The sequence below is a fragment of the Panicum virgatum genome, chromosome 9N, assembly GCF_016808335.1.
Source record: "Panicum virgatum strain AP13 chromosome 9N, P.virgatum_v5, whole genome shotgun sequence".
Classification (NCBI taxonomy): domain Eukaryota; kingdom Viridiplantae; phylum Streptophyta; class Magnoliopsida; order Poales; family Poaceae; genus Panicum; species Panicum virgatum.
This window is the reverse complement of record NC_053153.1, coordinates 15,675,964-15,694,625: the sequence shown is the minus strand read 5'-3', so window position 1 is coordinate 15,694,625 and position 18,662 is coordinate 15,675,964. Positions and strand designations below refer to the sequence as shown.

The following is an 18,662-nucleotide window of genomic DNA, read 5'->3' as shown; positions in this document are numbered from 1 at the left end:
GCGTAGCCGCCGCTTATTATCCTGGCTGCACCGAGACGATGGCGGCTACTGCATGCACGCGCAGATACGGGTACGGATAGAGATCTGTGAGCTAGTTGGCCTGTGGGGGAGGACGCCGGGCAGCAGCCACATGCCCCACCTAGCTAGCTTCTCGGCCGCTAGCTCTCAGCCCGGCAAATTAAAAGATGTGGCCACGATTTGGGGATCTATTTCGTGGCTGCGCATGCCGCGGCCGATGTGGATGACCAACGCATATGCATGCAAGTGGAACTACTGGGGGCGCGCGGCGCCAGGGGGGGCGACGACGATGCATCATTTATTGAAAAACTCTCGTTCTATATATGGTGGTGGAGATTCCGATGATCAACGGCCTAGCTACTCGCTTCCGACGATCCATGCATGTTCATCTGCCACACTGGGCTAGCTAGCTGGCAGGACCAAGCAAGTCCATTCTCACTGACTGCGTGCAAGATGATTTTTTGTTGTTGCCTTTTTCATGGGTTTAATCCATGATCCCTATGCTGTATGCTACCCAATATATATATATATATATATATATATATATATATATATATATATATATTAAGAGTGAAATATATTGCCGGTCCTGAAAATGCACATTCAAATCCTCAAACTTCCTAATTGTATCACATGAAGTCCAAATCATTATTTTCGAATTATAAAGTGAAAGTGTTTCAACTTATGCAGACCTTACATGTGGGTCCAAAATTTATTTTTGAAATTTTCTGCTCAACTCTTATATTTTCTATTTTTTCTAAATTTTTATTTCAAAACTTTATGCTGAATATTTTCTTTTCTAATATTTCCTCCAAAATTTGTCCTTTTTATTTTGATTTTTTTACAAATTTGATCATACCAATTTCTTGTTTTATAATTTTTTATGTAGATCTTTTGTACTTGAATATATTTATATAGGTAAATTGTTATGAATTATTTTTGTGTGTATATAATATTTTATTTAAATATATTAAATAACTCTCAATTTAGCTTAAACACCTATGATTTGGACCTCATGTGATATGATTAGCAAGTTTACGGATCTAAATGTGCATTTTAGAAGTTTGGGGACCGAGATGACACCCCGAGCCAAGTTTAAGGATCATTAATACATTTTATTCTATCAGGAAATACCTCAAAAAAGTTGTATATATATCAAACTAAATAACTCTTGGGATGATTCATCGATTTTTCTTATTGAGGCATAACATAATTAAATATCTACTATAAACACGTGTGATCTTTTATATGTGCATGCATGGGCTAGCTAGGCTAGTGCCAGATCCACACATGATAGTCAAATAACAGATATTCCATTTCCACACGAAATCCAGAGACGGGCTTCTTCTTTCCAAGAGAACAAAAATAAATAAAATCCACAGATGGACAATCCAGAGACGAGCTGAGAATTGTCACGTATGAACATCTGGCCATGCTCAGTGTGGAACAGTAGCAAAATTGTCAATTGTTGGCCATCCTCATCATAAAAAAAAATCAGGGTCAAACTGAGAGCCTCCCCATGCTGCTGGAGGAGGTCAACTGAATTCACTAGATTATTTTAGTTGCTTCAAGCAAGTACATATTTGTGGGAAGAATATTAGTTGGTTAGTCGGCAAGAGTAGTTCCCTATCTCATTAATTTCTTGTCCTTACAGCGAGCGAAAAAGACCTAATTAACTTATTTCTTTTTTTCGGAGAAGTCCTAGTATGAATTTCCCATCATCAATCTAATGTCATTTTCTAGCATTAAGTTACATCATGGCATGTTTTCACTGTCCCTCTTCAACCTGGGAATCCCTTTTCTGCTATGATGAAACGGCACGCAGTTCACACTAAAATGCCATTACCACGACCTTTTTTTGTTCATATGTATCTACTAGCTAGTCCAAATATGTATCAACATAAATGATTCATTACAGAAAAGCTTTTTTGTGTGGTAAATAAACATAATTCTGGAAATATATATAGGCTTTCCTTTGCTACATGCGCTACACCTTTTTTTGTTTGTTGGCGCCATGAATACACTACTACAAAAATCTTTTCTGAGGCGGTTGAAAAACATTTTCAGAGACGGGCAACGCAACCACCTCTGAGCAAACACCTATGTAAATAAAGCATTTTCAGAGACGATTGCCTACCCGCTTCTGTTAATCGAATAGAAAAAACAAAAAAAAAATGAAAAAGCCCACCGAGCTCATCAAGGGCCCACCGAGCCCATATGCGCCGTCGCCACTGCCCGCCACGGCCGCCGAGGCCCACCGCGGCCGCCACGGGTCGAGCGCATCTAGAGAGGACGAATCCGAGGAGGGAGGGCAGCTCGCTGGCGTTGGCGGAGCCGAGCGCAGAGGTGGAGGTAGGGAGCAGCGATGGAGGGGCCCCACGACGAGGGCGGCGCTAGGGTTTGGGGCCTCCAAGTCCTGCCGCTGCTTCGGGCCACGCGCATCCTACAGCCGCTCCGGGCCGCTGGGTGAGAGAGAGGAGTGTGAGAGGGAGGAGGGGTGCTGCTTGGGCTGAGGGAGAGGGAGGAGTGAAACCTAGCCCTAACCCTTTGTGTGTGTGCACGCGTGCGCGTGCTTGCAACTGGTCTTTTTGGGCTAGCGGGCTGAGCTTGATTTACTAAGGCGGTTGAGTTACAATGTCCGCCTCGGTTAATGTATTAACCGAGGTGTTGTTTACGGTAAAACAACCATCTTGGTTAATAGACATTAACCGAGGCGGGCATTTTAAGGCGTCCGCCTCTGTTAAACAATTTTGCGAATTGTATCCGTTTCGACTAATAAAAAATGACCGTCTCTATTAATCGTAGGCATTAACTGAGATGACTAGAAATCGTGCTTAATGTTTTTCATAGCAGTGATATTCTGTTGTGAGGTAATATATTTTTTTTTGGGAATACATTTTGGAGGGCGCGGTAGCTAAAACTACTAGGGATTATGGAACAAGAAGTGAGGAGAGAGAGAGAGAGAGAGAGAGAGAGAGAGAGGAGAGAGAGAGAGAGAGAGAGAGAGAGAGAGAGAGAGAGAGAGAGAGATTTATATTACGTATACGAAGACAAGCACATTTTCTAGAGCTGATTGTCATGAAAAGCCCTCCTTCACGGATAGCCGAAGAGCTAATTGGAACAGTACCACACTCTAGATATTGCATGGCAACAAAATTCTCAGTCACGTTATTTCTTCATGAAACTATTATGTATTAATTTCTTTGTAGACCCTACTACGACGTTGACAAAAGCAGAACAAAAGTTAAATTAAACGGTTCCCTTTCCCTTGCACTGTCGTACCATGATCCTATGTGTTGCTGGCCACATAAGCAAATTAATAATTTCCCTCCTAAACCTGCCAAATTAACATTGCTACACTACTTAAATATGTATATTAGGCTATTACTGCAAACTTTGTTTGTCATTGTCCTAGGATGCTCTGCATATCCGGAGACATATCGAAAACTATGTATTTAGATTTGTCAAAATAATCTATAATTTAAAATGTACAAATATGTGCAAAATAGAGATAGCACCATTATTTGTCACTATGGCATGGAACTGACGGACCTTGAAAGTCTGAAGTGTTGTTTACTCTTAGGCACCTATTGCAACAAAATCCCCTGGACACCCCACTGTTATGGAGACGTGAAGGAATAAGCAATCACATCTAACCTGGGGCATGGCTTCCGCCATACATCCAGAATAGTTCAGGCAGTGCGGTGTTTGGATTTATATGCTAATACCTCGAAAGCTAAAATTTTAGTACTATTATATTGAAATGGAAATACTAAGTGAGTAGGCTAAACTTTAGATAAAATTTAAAAACTGTAGCAAAAATATAAATATATGGTACTAAAGTTTAGCGGTCAGGAGGCTGCTTCTCCCCCGATCATCAGCGGAGAGGAAGCCCTCCGTGCAGAGCAGACACTGTACTGCATGCGCCACGAGTGCCGGCGCCCAATCGCGGAGCGGCCGCTACTTCGAACCCCTACTACACTTCCGCTTCCCCGTCGCTCTCGCTGGCCCTCTTTTCTTGCCGGTCGGCTTCCCCTCCCCCCGCCGTCCCCGTCTGCGGGAATCCAGTTCAATTCAGCCACACCGTCCGCAATGCTGCCCAGCAGCTCTGCATAAAAGCAACCGCGCTCACCCGCTTCCTCCATTCCTTCTCCGACTCCGCCGCCCGCCGCGCGGAGCTCCTCCTTGTCACAGCTCGAGCTGAGCTCCAGCTCTAGAGGGATATACTATACAGAGCGGAAAGGCAGAGTGAGAGGCTGCAAGCCTGCTAGGTGTGGTTGTGCTCTGCTCTGCTCTGCTCCACCAGTCAAGCGGGATCCGAAGCTCAGGAGACGAACACGGAAGCTACTTGCTAGGTCAGCTCTTGTTTCCTTATTCGGATTTTCGTTTCTTTTCCTTTACTTGCTGTTTCGAAATTCGAATACGCCGCTCGCCCATGTTTGCTCTTCTTCTTCCGTGCCTACCTCAGTCGAATTTTTCATCTTTCTTTTGGGAGATCTGGTACCCTGATCTCACCATCGTACGTCCATTTTCGCCAGAAAATCTTAAATTGTACCACTCTTGGTTTAAAAAAAGAGCTCCTTTATTTGGTAATCCTATATTCTAGCCAGATGGATTTTACAGTTTCATTTTTTAACTCATACAGGATATAATAAAAGGGACCTTTCCATTGTGTTTGGTTGCTGCTCATGAGCAGATAGGCCTAGGTCAGGTGCCTCCCCCCCCCCCCCCCCCCAGCTTCTGTGGTATCCACACATCTATCCTCCCCTTTCCTGTCTCCGATAGCTCTTTGTTTTCTTCCCTCTTTATCCTAAAACTGTTCATGTTCTTACCCTCCACAGTTCAGATGCTCCACTTTCCCAGATCCATGTACCTTGTAGGGCCTGCCAATCTATCATTTCGGTTTGTTGGCCATCATCATCGTGTCATGTGTACAATCAGAGTACTACTACCAATTTGCTACGAAAATAATTTCCTTTCTTAGCTCTGTCTGATGCTCACATGCTTGCAGCTTGCTTCCTCCATTTGAACCCAAAGCTTGCCGTGTGCTTCAAGATCCTCGGCAGGAGTTGTTTACAGTTATTTTTCCCTCTCCGTTGACAGTTGCATAAAAAAATTCCTAACTGGAGCTCAAGCAGTCAAGCTCGCCTTCTTTCAAGTTCCCATGCAATCGCCTCTGATTCTTGCAGCTCATGTCGTCTGGCTCTGTTTCTTTCAGTGTGCGCTCTGATTGCGCAGAAAGTGATTGGTCGGTCATCGATGTTTGTGGCGATCTGAGCGATGAACCAGTTCGTGCCTGATTGGAACAGCATGGGAGACACCTCCAGGCCGCTCGGGTGAGCGATCCGGTTCCTTGATTGATCGGAATTATGAAGCTGTCTTGATTCGACCTCCCATTTATGTCTGAGAGGAAAGGCTCAAGATTTCTGCTGTTTCTTGCAGCGACGACGATGACCTTATCGAGCTGCTCTGGTGCAACGGCCATGTCATCATGCAGAGCCAGAACAACCGGAAGCTACCGCCGAGGCCCGAGAAGCCGGCGGGGGCAGCAGCTCCAGCCCCCGCGTCGGCGGCGCAAGACGACGAGGCCGGCCTCTGGTTCCCGTTCGCGCTAGCCGACTCGCTCGACAAGGACATCTTCTCGGAGTTCTTCTGTGAAGCACCAGCGGCGGCGGCTCCGGTGCCCGCAACCCCAGGCGTCGAGGACGGCAAGCCTGCCTGCAGGGACGTCCCGATGGAGGACGACAGCAGGCGCGGCGGGGCGTGCGCGGTGTCCGAGGCCCCGAGCGACCTGATGCCGCCGCCCAAGTCGGGGCCCGTGTCCGGGTCCAGGCAGCAGACGATGAGCCTGGCGACGGACGGCGGTGACAACGCCGGCGACCTCTCGGACCTCGTCCGGGCGGGCAGCGCGGGGAAGGCGTCGGCGGAGGCCGGCGCGTCGTCGATGCTGAGCACGATCGGGTCCAGCATCTGCGGGAGCAACCAGGTGCTGGTGCAGCGCGCGGTGAGCGCGGCGGGCCGCGTCGCTTGCGGCGGCGGCTGCTCCGGCAGCGCGCTGCCGTCTGCGATGGGAAGCGCGAACGCGAACGCCAGAGGCAGGGGCAACGAGGCCACGTCGGGGCGGTCCAACTACTGCTTCGGCACCGCCACCACCACCACCACCGAGCCGACGAGCACCAGCAACCGGAGCAGCAAGCGGAAGCGGCTCGACACCGAGGACTCCGAGAGCCCCAGCGAGGTCTCGTCCTTTTCTCGCGCTCTTGAGCGAGCAATTCCCTTTCCCTGTTGATCCGATCCGATTGCTGAACTGCGATGTTGCGACGGTTCAGGACGCGGAGTCGGAGTCCGCCGCGATGTTGGCGCGCAAGCCGCCGCAGAAGCTGACGATGGCGCGGAGGAGCCGCGCCGCCGAAGTGCACAACCTCTCCGAGAGGGTGCGTGATTCTCGCCACGCACATCCTTGCTACTAGTACTTCCTTGTTGGACGATCGATCGACTCGGCTCGACGACAATCTCTGCTGACATCGACGTTATCTGTCCTTTCCTTGCCAATGCAGAGGAGACGGGACAGGATCAACGAGAAGATGAGAGCCCTGCAAGAGCTGATACCTCACTGCAACAAGGTAGTACCCGACACGATAGACTGGACAAGGTCTCCACTGACCATTGTCACTTGATGATCTGTGGAAAATTTTGTTACAAGTAGTCACGTTGTTGCATCCCGTGAGCAGACCGACAAGGCGTCGATGCTGGACGAGGCCATCGAGTACCTCAAGTCGCTGCAGCTGCAGGTGCAGGTCAGTGACCGGGACAGCGACCTTGCTCTCTCCTCTCCTCTCGCCGTGCGAGGCACCAAGCCCATACTGACCAATCGTTGGGTGGTTTTACGATGATGATGATGGCGGCGGGCGCATGCAGATGATGTGGATGGGCAGCGGCATCGCGGCGCCGCCGGTGATGTTCCCCGGCGTGCACCAGTACCTGCCGCGGATGGGCGTCGGGATGGGCGCCGCGGCGATGCCGTCCATGCCGCGGATGCCGTTCATGGCGCCGCAGCCGGTGGTGCCCAACGCGCCCGTCCACAACCCCGTGCCGCTCTCGCCGGCGGCCTACCGGGGGCACATGCCGGCGGTGGGCATCACCGAGCCCTACGCGCACTACCTCGGCGTCAACCACCTGCAGCCGACGCCGTCTCAGGTCCGGCGCCGTGGACTACCAGTATTTTTCTTTCCCCTTTGCCGTGTCTCTGAGATGGTTGGGCAGCATTTCGCGCAGGGCGTGGGATACTACCCGCTGGGGGCGAAGGCCGCCGTGCAGCAGAGTCCGGCGCTCCACCACGTGCCCGGTGGCGGCATGCCCGCCGTCGCCGCCGCGCCGGGGGGGCTGCCGCCTGAAACCGCTCCGAGCAGAGGACCAGGTATGGTGCCACAACTCTGCTCTCCTGAGGTGACAAAAACAGGGTAGCCGTTGGCTAGGCTACGTTGGCATTTTGGGCATGTTTGGTTGGTTACACCATGGATTGATGGTACGGTTTGGCTGCGCACTAGAGCTGCTTTGTGTGTTCAAGTTGTCTAGTGTCTACAAGTAGGTTTTTGACTGCACACACCATAGGCGTAAAGGTCTGAAGGACAAAAGCTATATACTATTTGCAGTTTATAAGGGGAAAAGAATGAAAGAAAATGATAGCATGGGAAAAGGAACCTAGCTTTTTTCAGAGTTTAGCCCAATGATTAGCGGCACAATGGAGAGAGGAATGTTCACGAACAATTTTCCACAAAAAAACGAATGTATGCATGGAGTATTAAACGAAGTTTATTTGCGAAATCTTTTTACGGATAGATATAACTTTTTGAGACGAATCTAATAACGGTAATTAATCTATGATTTGCTACAGTGATACTACAGTAACCATCCTCTAATCGTACGGTCAAATGCCTCATTACAGTAAAACAACCCACTTTTCAGTCCTATAAACAGTATCTGAAAAGGTGTCTAAAGAGCAGGCACTGCGGTTTGGTCGGTCTAGTTTGTACTACCACATGCAAGCAGTACAAAATGGACATTATAGTCCAGTGTTGATAAACCATCTGCCTAAGATAAATTGCATGCTCAGGTTGCTCATGCCAAAGCTAGGTCAGCAATATCCAGTGGCATCGCATGAAAACTACGTAAGGTCTGACCTTTAGGCAATAAAATTCGGTAATGAAAAGAAAAGCATGATGCACTTGGACAAGATAAGATTGGGATGTTACAGTATGGTCCATGATCTTGGATGGTGCAAGAATAATTTATTTTTAAGCAAATTTTACACATAAAAAAGGCGCGGCATGGTGCAAGTGGTAGTGCTTGCCGCCTGTGAACAGAGAGGTCACAGGTTCGAGCGGTGGCCTCTACACATTGCACGGTGTGTGGGAAGGACCTCCCGCTAATAACCTCTCACAGACCCTGCATAAGCAAATTTTACACATATGCCAGAGCTTGGGTCGTTCTAGCTCATATGCAGCTGGCGTTGCACGTCAATTTTACATCTGTATTGTACCCAGCTTAATTTGTCGCCATCAGTGAACTAGTCATTTGGTTCATATGTACACATATATCTCTTTGTCCTCATCTGTGAATGGACTTTAGCATATTGAAATTTATCTAATTTACATTTACTTTGGATCCTGTCTAATTTCTTCTTCTATTTGCAGGATGACTATAGCAGGACAGGACAAATAATCCCATGGCTGAGCTGATGTTTTGACAAGTGTGGAAAATAAGAAAATGAACTGCACAGGAGGATGAAGCAGAGGAGTAGCTCATGAAATAACTGGGGGCATTTTCTTTAGGGACCCCATTTTGAGATGTGTGCAGAAGTCTCCTGAAGGGTTGATCTCTTAACAGATTTTATTAATATAGCATGATTTTTGTTTAGTTGGTATGATCTCTAGTTTATCTTCTTCTTTTCTATTCTTGAGTTGAGAAATAGTTGAGATAGTTAAGAGGTGGTGATTCTGTTCTGCTATTTAGATGCAAACCAATTCAAGAGCATAAAATGCCAAAAAGCAACTGTAATTGTTGGTGTTTTATGTTTTCGCAGCAGTTTCCTCCATTGTACAGAATAGAAGTGATATTTAGATGCAAACCAAATGAGTAGTTCAAGACCATATATAATATATGACATTCCTATGCAATAGCACCACTACTTCCATATGGACATACCTGTGCGTTGAAAAAATAATTTGAACCAAGTGAACTAATAAACCTAGCTCTTTCGGAATTAAAATAGCAACCAACTAACACATACTCTATATTGTTCCATGCATGAATTTCCATACGTCAAAACCATTAGCACAACATAGTTCTCACCTCGATCTAATATACCACCAATCCAACTAAACTTCCACGTATTAATTCAACTTTCAAAATTTATTCATAACTCTCGGTCAAGCAATGTTCCAAATAACTTGCCAATCAACCGGCAAGATGAAGAGTAACACAATGGTATACCTTCAGCAAGTTACATGATGGTTTGCCCCACATATCCCGTACAAAAATGTCAGGAATTAGGATCAATCATATCTGGCCACGGTGGTGGTTCTGTGTTGAACTTGTCTCGAGCACGCAAGCAGGAAGAGAGGAGAGAGGAAGATGAAGTTGCGGTGTCACACCGCTTTGTACACCAAAGTATGTGGCCCAACCCAGTTAGTGTTGTATTGTTGCACTACACCGGGCGCGGCAAAAAGATTACGGGACAAAGATGTAATCTTGGGCGAGTTATTTTTAAATATTACCAAAATATAGTTGAAATAAAAAAATCCCGTGGAGCAAATAGTTGCAGTCACTCACTACCGGAAAACGCTTATTCGCCGTGTGCCAGAATCTTTGCCGTGTGCATTTTATCGGGCACACGTCAAAGAGAGGATTTGCCGTGTGTCTGCAAGAAAACACACGGCAAACAAAAAACACACGGCAACCACGCTCTTCGCCGTGTGCCAAGCCCTATCACACGGCGAATGTGGCGTTTTGTCGTGTGTCAACCCGCAGGCACACGACGAACATGAATCACGTGGCTCGCACGCGGATCTGTCGTCAAGGACCGTGTGATGGCCTCACGGCTATCATTGTTTGTTGTGTGCCAGAGTCCGGCACACGGCGAACTCAAATCTTCGCCGTGTGCCATATGTCTGGCACACGGCGAAGATTGTGTTTGCCGTGTGCAGTGGCGGATCCAGACTAGAAAGGGAGGGGGGGCTCAACTACACACTGTTCATCTTCAATCTTGAGCTTTCTTCAATGGCAGGGGAAAAAATCAAGGGGGGCTCGGGGGGGCTCCAATGGAGTTTCCGGGGGCAGGGGGGCTCGAGCCCCCCCCCCAGCCCCCCTGCTGGATCCGCCCCTGGCCGTGTGCCTCTGTCCAGCACACGGCGAACATGAAAAAAAATTCATGTTTTTGCTTCCAAATGTTTTCTACACTCTCCATATTTCGTTTGATACTCTAGGTTTGAATATGATATTTTTATAGACATATTAGTTGTATTTAACTAATTTATTTCTTTTCAATGTTTTTTTCCATATAAATCAAATATAATTCCAAAGGCCATGAAATAATAGGAAAAAATTTGTAAAAATGATTTTCATGATATTGACTGTAGTGTGAAACCTTAACTAATAGTTCAAATGAAATTTCAAAGTTTCTGGTAATAAAACATTACGACGATCGTGGTGGTAAATAGTATTTAAATTCTATAAAATTAGAACGACTTCAGAAAATTATGAGAATTGCCACAACTTCATGCTATCATACGAGGAATGTATGGTAAAAATTTGAGCACAATACAGACATTTTTTCATGATGATGCTTACAAATTGAGAGTTTTCCGAATAAGTTTCAGAGAGAAGAAGAGGATGAGTTTAGATTTGTACGTGTCATGATAGAAAAAATAAAGTTTGACTTTTAAACTTTTTCTATAGACAATATGTATTAATGATTGCTTCATGTTGAATTTTCATATTTTTTCGGGTCCATTTGGTATTTTTAATGTATTAATTGCAAGTAAACTATTTTAATTGACATAATTAAAATATAATCAATAATGACATGAAACAATGAAATTTGAGTTAGTTAAAAAAAATATTTATCATGTCATTGAGGCCGTATAAAAATATGAGTGTTTAGGTTTAGTTAATTTTTGAATATTTCATTATCAAACTAGTGGACATGAAATAATAGAAATTAACTTTGCCGTGTGTCTAGAGTCTGACACAAGGCGAAGTCGAGACTTCGCCGTATGTCTTGGATCTTGGCACACGGCGAAGTTGAGCCTTCGCCGTGTGTCTTGGATCTAGGCACATGGCAAACTACATCTCAAGACTTAACTCCATCGACCCGCTCCGCCTCCGCGCGCCGAGCTTTTTCTCTCTCTCTCTGATCTTTCTCTCTATCTCACGCTCCCTCTCATCTCTCTCCATGCTGCTCCCTCCATGCTGCCCCGACGCAGTGAGGCTCACGGCGAGCGCGACGCTCGGAGGGCCACGAGCCTCCTAGAGGGCCCGGCCGGAGGGCCACGGCCGGAGGGAGCCAATGGGAGCAGCTAGCGCGGCCCCAACGCGGCGGCCACAGGCCCGTGCGGCGACGGCGGGATGTGGCGGCACGCGGCGGCCGGAGTGCCACGAGCCTCCTGGAGGGCCCGGCCGGAGGGAGCCGACGGGAGCAGTGAGCGCGGCCCCGACGCGGTGGCCACGGGTGCGTGCGGCGACGGCGGGACACGGCGGCGCGGGGCGGCCGGCGGAGGCTTGGACTCGCGGCGGCCGGCGTGCGGGCGCGTGCGGCGGCCGCGGGACACGCCGGCACGGCGGCGGCTGGCGGCTGCTTGGACTCGCGGCGTGCGGGCGCGTGCGGCGGCCGGCAACGCGTGCGGCGCGTGGCTGCTGTATCAGAATCTTTTTTTTTTCAATCTTTGCCATGTGCCAGGATCCCTAGCACATGGCGAAGTTCAAATCTTTGCCATGTGCCAGGATCCATGGCACACGGCGAACTTCGAATCCGGCGCCGTCTCCTCGCGCCGTTACCGTCCCCCGTGGCCGACCCCGCAGTCATGTGCTTTAGTTTGCCGTGTGGCGGCCCAAACACACGGCAAAGATCTTTGCCGTGTGCCCGATAAAAAGCACACGGTGAAGCCGGCTTTGCCGTCGCACTTGGTCGCTATCGGAGGGTTGCCGTCGGCCGTGCACGGCAAAGCTTTTTTGCCGTGTGTTTTCGTTGCTTTGCCGTGTGCCTTAGGCACACGGCAAATAGGCAGATCCCGGTAGTGACTTTTGTTTTTCATTATCTATACTTTGATAACATGTATGTATGTCCGTCTTCCACTTCATATTGGCCTTGTAGTATTGTTATCTAGTAACAAATCCTCAATAGTTTACGCTTTGTCCAGGTAAAAACTGAGTGACCTTTGTGGTTTGTCGAGAAAAAAAACTTAACTATGGCAATTAATACTTTTCGTATAGGGTATAAACGTACTTGTGTCCAAAACGTAAAATAACTGTGACTTAAGCAGCACTTGGATCAATGAATGGGCTTAATCATGCATAAATACACTTACAATAGTTAATTGCTTGAAAACCAAGACCTAAATTTGTTCAAAACTTTTTTAAAACTTTTGAGGAGAACTGAATGCCGGGTAGCATTCCATACAATAAAATGTGGGGTTTAACTTGGTGCTTGATGGATCCCAACTTTCTATACTCTTTGTTGTGCAACACCATAGGAAAATCAGTAAATGGATTCCAGAGATCTTTTTCGCGAGTAGGAACAAATATTGTTCCAGCCAATTGGAACTTGGAAAAAGTGATATGATGCTGATGCTGCTGGTATATTCTCATCTTACCTCCTCGCTGTTGAGGGTGACCTGATTGTGAGAAGCGAAGCAGGTCGGTTCACCTGTGCCTTGTTTCTGTCTATCAAGGTTTTCAACTTTTTTGTTTGTTTGTTTCTTGGTTGGTTAATTTTGCAAGCAATAGCTTACCCATATCCTTTTTTTGTTTTTTAGCGGGATAATTAGCTCCCAATATGTCGACGTGCAGTGAAGTACCTAGGATCCATTAAATATAAGAATTAATTTTAGTTGCTTTCAAATTTGTGTACTTTTCATACAAGGGACTACTTGAGCAAAACTCTTTGAAAAGTTACTGAAACCATAACTTAGATTTGATAGTGAATGTAGTAAATTTTAGTAGCTCTCATGTTATAATATAGGATGGTATAATAACACATTTACTATTAGTAAAAGAAATTTCAATACACTGATGGAATTTTCTATTTGTCCTAAACGGAAGGCTGGGGTTGGACTTGGAGGACATGGATATGAAAACTTTGTGATGGCGAATTAGTGCTTTGCTACTACTTCTACATGTGTTTCTAGCATTCTAGGGTTCAACAGCAGAAGAAGATAGAAGTCGTTTCTCTTGATGTCAACAAGGAAGTTAAGTAGTAAAAACAAATTTCAAACCCTGATAAAATGATGTAATTCACAGTCCAATGATATTTTTGTGGAAAAAACACATTCATGTTTTACTGATGGATTTCTCAATTGTCTTAACCAAACATGTTTGCTTGTGAATTGTAAGGAACATTGGGGTAGCACTACACGACTAATCTCTTACTACGATTCACGGACCAAAAGGTGGCACCACATCGTGCCACGTCACCAAAAAATTCGTGGTCATCGATCTGGCGACCAACAGTAGGCGGCTGGGCGAGCCCCTCCTCCCCGCGGCCGCTGGCCACCCCCGCATGCGAGCTTTTTGCCGATTTAGCACTTCAAATGTTGGGCTTCTCCGATTTACCATCCCAAACAATAGATTCACCGATTTACCCCTCCAAACATCGTTGCTTAGCTTATCTAACCATCATGACTAGTTTACCTCTGGGCCCACCTGTCATATCCTTCTTCCCCATCTCCTCGAACTCTTCTCTGTGACAATGAATGCGCAGGCTCGGCAGCCATGGCACGCACGAGGCAGCGGCAGCGGCGTTCGACCTCAAGAGCCTCTCCTCCTCCTCTCCCGCAAGCCTGCCGCAGCCCCGCCGCCGCTCCCCGTGAGCTCATGCATGCCATGGCTCCTCGTTGATGCACTGGCTGCGCTGGAAGAAGCAGGGCGCCGCCAGCCTCGTGGCCGCCGCTGCCACATGAATATGCTGTGGCCCGTGGGCAGTCCCGCGCAAGGTGCTGGAAGCTGTGGCACCGCAGGCATCGCAGCAACGGCATCCTGCATGTCGCAACACGGTGGTCGAGAGGCAATTCAGGCACTAGTCAAGAAGTGCCGTGGGGATGAGCCGGGACCCCTGCTGCTGGCGCGGCGCCGGCGCAGCTCCACGGCCTGCTCCTGCGGCAGCACATCCTGTCATCCCTCCCGGTCGGACGGCGAGGCCCGACAGTTTCGCGGCAGCCTCGGCCCCAACCGCTCTCGTGGACCGGGACGCGCCGACCCGACGGCTGCAGGCGGAGGAGCGCCGTCGCGCCCTTGGTGAAGAAGGATATGACGGGTGGGGTCAGGGGTAAACTGGTCACAATAGCTAGAAAAGCAAAGCGACGACGTTTGGAGTGGTAAATTGGCGAATCCATTGTTTGCGATTGTAAATCGGAGAAGCCTAATGTTTGAAGTCCTAAATCGGCAAAAAGCTCCCCGCATGCGCCGGCCGCCGCCGCACGCCCCGCGAGCTGGCCGCCGCCGCGTGCCCCGCGGGCCCGCCGCCGGCCCGAGCTCCCGCCGCCTGGTCCCGGCTCCCCGGCGCCGGATCCGACCGGCGCAGGAGATAGAGTTAGAGGAAGAGAGAAAATATGGAGAGACGGAGGGAGGGCAAGGGCGCAAGGCAGCACGGCGCCGCGCGCAGCGCTCGCCCGCGCTGACAGCCGCCGCGCGCCTCGCCGCCCGGCCCCTGCCGCCCCATGCGCCGGCCGGCCTCCGCGCGCCTCCGCCGCCGGCCTCGCGCGCCGCCTGCTGTCCTCGGCTCCACCGCCAGGAGACCGCAGGGGAATGGGGAGCGCGCCGCGGGGCCTCGCCCACCGCCAGCCCGAGCTCCGGTTCATGGCGCAGCGCAGGAAGGAGGGAGCTCGACAGCCCGTCCCCACAGGCCCATCTTTCCAGTGATGCGCCTTTTCTTCCTCAGTTCCTCCCTTCCATCTGGCGCAGCTCGCCTCCTTCCTTTCCGGGCTCCTCTGTCCATTCCCCGCTGCCGGCCTCCTGCTTCTTGCTAGCAAGCAGCGCCCGCGCGGGCGGCGATGGCGAAGGAGACGGAGTACTACGACGTGCTCGGCGTCTGTCCCGCTGCATCTGACGACGAGATGTCCTTTCCAACCTCTTATCTTGCTCGTCTGCTGCTGCTGCTCAGCTTCTCGGGAAAGAGAGGAAAAGCTAGCTAGATTTCTCAAGGAATTCCTCTCCCAATATGTTCATGGTGACAGAAGGATTTGCTAATCGTGCGGAAGCTGAGGCGAAGAGGCTCTCCAGCACTTGTCAATCTTCTGATCCTATTAAACCATTTGCATTTTTATGTTCTCTAGCATTCAACTCACTGTGAAAAATGTCCATTTGCAGCATCTGGACTGGATATTCTTCACACCATCGGATATGTGTATTCTCGACACGCAGCAAAGGAGCTTGGCAAGAAAGCCATGTACCTAGGAGTGCCATTCGTGGCTGAGTGGTCAGGAACAAGGGCCGCCTATGGAAGTCACATATCACAGCAGCAAAAGGTGAGCAACTTTTTTCTCATAGTGGATTGTGCTCTGCTGATTAAAATTGCTGACTGATGAGAGCAAAAGGAGAAATGCAGGAGTCCTGCGGCTGCGCAGTTGCAAGAGGAGGCCTGCCGGCAGAGTAACAAGGATGGCAATGCCACGGAGCAGGATGTTAACTTTCAGATGAGGATGAACAAGGATCTGATGATGAGCTCACTGTGGAAGCTGAATGTTGTAGACATTGAAATGACTCTCCAGCATGTTTGTGAAATGGTATGTATCTTGAGGTATCTGACATAGTCACAAAGTTCCTGGGTCGACCGGGTCGAGGAACGGGGTCGAGGGTCGAGGGTCGTCACTTTATAAAATTGTGGTACGAAGAGGGTATACCTCTATAGAACGATAAATTATTATATGGAACACGACCCTAATTCATCCGGGTCGATATCTTTGGGTCGACACGTCTTTATAAAGACAAAAACTATATATATGTGCTACTAATGAAGAAACTAATCTGCAAAGCATATAAGAAACATATAAAAAAGTACATTTAGACCATGCTACACGTACTCAGCTCATTGTTTAATAAAAACCACACTGATCTACTATCCTTAACCTACTTATCCCGATTAAATCTGTTAGTAATGGGGCCGCGATCCCTCTCAAACCGGGACGCGATCCAACATTGAATGGGACACCGACCCTCTTCGACCCCGACCCTCGAATCGGAACGGCGTTCCCGGGTCGTGGGACGAGGCATCGACCCCGAATCCTGTAACTCTATCTGATTACATACAGTATGATAAGTATTAAGTAGTGCCTACAACTTTCTGGACTTTGAGTAGTTTTCTATTCCAGATTCATCTGTTGAAACTATATGCACATCAAGCTTATTTCAAGGTAAACTCCTGAAACTATCATTCGCTTGATTTGGCCAGTGAGCCCTTCACTCCATAATGATAAGGGAGATAATTAATCAGTGTTTTCTTTGTAAAAGATCAGAATAGTAATGTCGAGGTAATGTAAAAACAAGGGATCAAACACTTCCGTAGGACTCCGTTTTAATAGGAAACTTTTACACTTTGTTAAAATTACTTTCTAATATGCTTAAGTGGTCATGCTGCTAAGAAATAATTTTTTTCCTAAAAGGGCTTTAAGGAATATATCACATCTATAAAAGGGGGGCACTCAAGTTATTAAAGTTTTGAATTGCTCCAAAGTCTATGAAATGGCAGATTTTAAATTATGTTACTGAATCCTGATGAACATACACTATCATTTGTGGAGGTATATACATATTGAATACGTGTCTAAAGTTTTAACCCATATGTCATTTTTTATTTGTAATCTTTCTCCAAAAATGTCTGAGTGACCACACTGTTTGGAGTATGCATAACAGTCATAAACGAAGTGTCTGTAGATGAGTAGTGTACATGTTTGTCTGTGTACTGACAAAATTGTTTCCTGCCATTTATCCAGCTGATTGCAATCATTATAAAAGATCATGCCCAAGCCACTTTTTAAGCTTGGATATTACTTCGAGTTGTTTTATTAAGCTATATTATCCCCAAAAAAAAATTGGTACTGCAATCTAGAACTTCCTCGCTGCCCAATTTATTCAACAAAGCAAAATAGTCAATGCAACTCAGTAAGATTTAGTTTAATTCAAGTATCACTGTAATCTGAGCACTAATCTTTTGTACAATACTGTTGCAGGAGAGTAAGATATTTCTGATAAAATCAGTTTTCCTAAAAAAATTTATAATTTGCACTCTGGACTCTTTTTTATTGGTTCTTGTATAAGGGTTTAGGGATGGCTCCTGAAACGAAAGTTGTTAACCGCATGAGGTGGAAAAGAACAGAGAGCCTCTTTTATTTCTTCTGCTTGACAGAAGAGCAAAGAGAACAGTAAGCAATCCATGTCACAAGCAGCAACTTAAATAAGATTGATAAAAAAAACTAGGGCGGCATTCAAAGTTTTGCTAGGCGCTAGGCGAAATCTAGGCGATGATCCTCAGCTTAGCGACTAGTCGGGATTAATCGCGCCTAGGCGTTCCTAGGCATTTTCCTAGGCGTTAGTATATACATTTGTATATGTATAAAAAAGAAAAAGAAAACAGAAAATAAGAGGACTTCAGTACACATGTGGGCCAAAAGTTCTATAGAAAGGCCCATAAAACAGCCCAAGCACATATCTTAACTTCATCCCCAACCCTATCCCCGCGTCCTTTGCGCCGCCCGCGCCGTCCTCGTCCCAGCGTCGCCGCCCTCGTCCCTGCGTCCTCCGCGCCGCCCTCGTCCCCGCGTCCTCCGCGCTGTCCGCCGCAGCCGTCCCGGCTCCTCCGCGCTGTCCGCCACCCCCATCTCCGCCTCCTCTGTGCCGCTCGCACCCTCCGCCGCCCCCGTCCCTGCTTCTCCGCCTCCTCCGCCATGGCCGCCGCCTGCTCCTCCCTCGCCAGCGACCTCAGCCCGCCTACCCCCCATAGGCGAGGCGGAACCCCCTCGCCAAGCGACTAATCGCGCCTAGGCAGATCCTAATCGTCGACTTTCAAAACCTTGGCGGCATTCCAATAGCCGTTGTCCAATGTATTTGGTTTCCTCAAATACTTCATAGTTCCTTGATACGTCCATATCAATCCAGTAAAGAAAACGGCAAGTTTAATCGAGTAAGCCGTTGGAGTTTATATATATGCAGTCCTTCAACGTTAAATTCACCCCAACCTGTCATGCAAGGATTGCTGCAAGTCACCAAGAAAACTGTTTCTCATGCATTCGTCATGCTGTGGATGCACCGTGCACTCCAGCAGTATCGTGTGATGATTTTGCATAGTACTCTGTTTCGGCAGTGCAAAAGTTGTGCAGAAGGAAACGATGTGCATGTGCTGCAAAAGTTGTACAAAAGAGAAATACTCGACGGTTTTG

At 47.9% G+C, this 18,662-nt stretch overlaps 2 protein-coding genes across 11 annotated transcripts; both read left to right on the top strand.

The window, feature by feature from the left end:
• Window positions 1–4,013: 4,013 nt before the first annotated feature.
• LOC120691122 (transcription factor PHYTOCHROME INTERACTING FACTOR-LIKE 13-like) lies at window positions 4,014–9,200 on the top strand. Of its 9 annotated transcripts, XM_039974095.1 has the most exons (11): window positions 4,019–4,373; window positions 4,664–4,960; window positions 5,030–5,096; window positions 5,237–5,354; window positions 5,461–6,256; window positions 6,348–6,452; window positions 6,576–6,641; window positions 6,750–6,815; window positions 6,937–7,215; window positions 7,282–7,435; window positions 8,712–9,194. In XM_039974095.1, exons 4-11 carry the CDS (start codon window positions 5,299–5,301, stop codon window positions 8,714–8,716), a joined length of 1,527 nt encoding a protein of 508 aa, XP_039830029.1. In that variant the 5' UTR covers window positions 4,019–4,373; window positions 4,664–4,960; window positions 5,030–5,096; window positions 5,237–5,298; the 3' UTR covers window positions 8,717–9,194. The 9 variants fall into 9 exon arrangements, with proteins under 9 accessions (XP_039830034.1, XP_039830033.1, XP_039830031.1 ...); XM_039974096.1 differs by lacking the exon at window positions 4,664–4,960; XM_039974093.1 differs by having other exon boundaries at window positions 4,664–5,096.
• A 5,769-nt stretch (window positions 9,201–14,969) lies between these two features.
• LOC120691357 (chaperone protein dnaJ 10-like) lies at window positions 14,970–17,488 on the top strand. 2 transcript variants are annotated; one of them, XM_039974402.1, is made up of 4 exons: window positions 14,970–15,515; window positions 15,598–15,755; window positions 15,825–16,013; window positions 16,599–17,488. In XM_039974402.1, the coding sequence occupies exons 1-4, from the start codon at window positions 15,449–15,451 to the stop codon at window positions 16,650–16,652; spliced, it is 468 nt and encodes a 155-aa protein (XP_039830336.1). In that variant the 5' UTR covers window positions 14,970–15,448; the 3' UTR covers window positions 16,653–17,488. The 2 variants fall into 2 exon arrangements, 1 of the variants encoding a protein (XP_039830336.1); XR_005682204.1 differs by lacking the exon at window positions 16,599–17,488 and having other exon boundaries at window positions 14,971–15,755; window positions 15,836–16,237.
• Window positions 17,489–18,662: the final 1,174 nt, after the last annotated feature.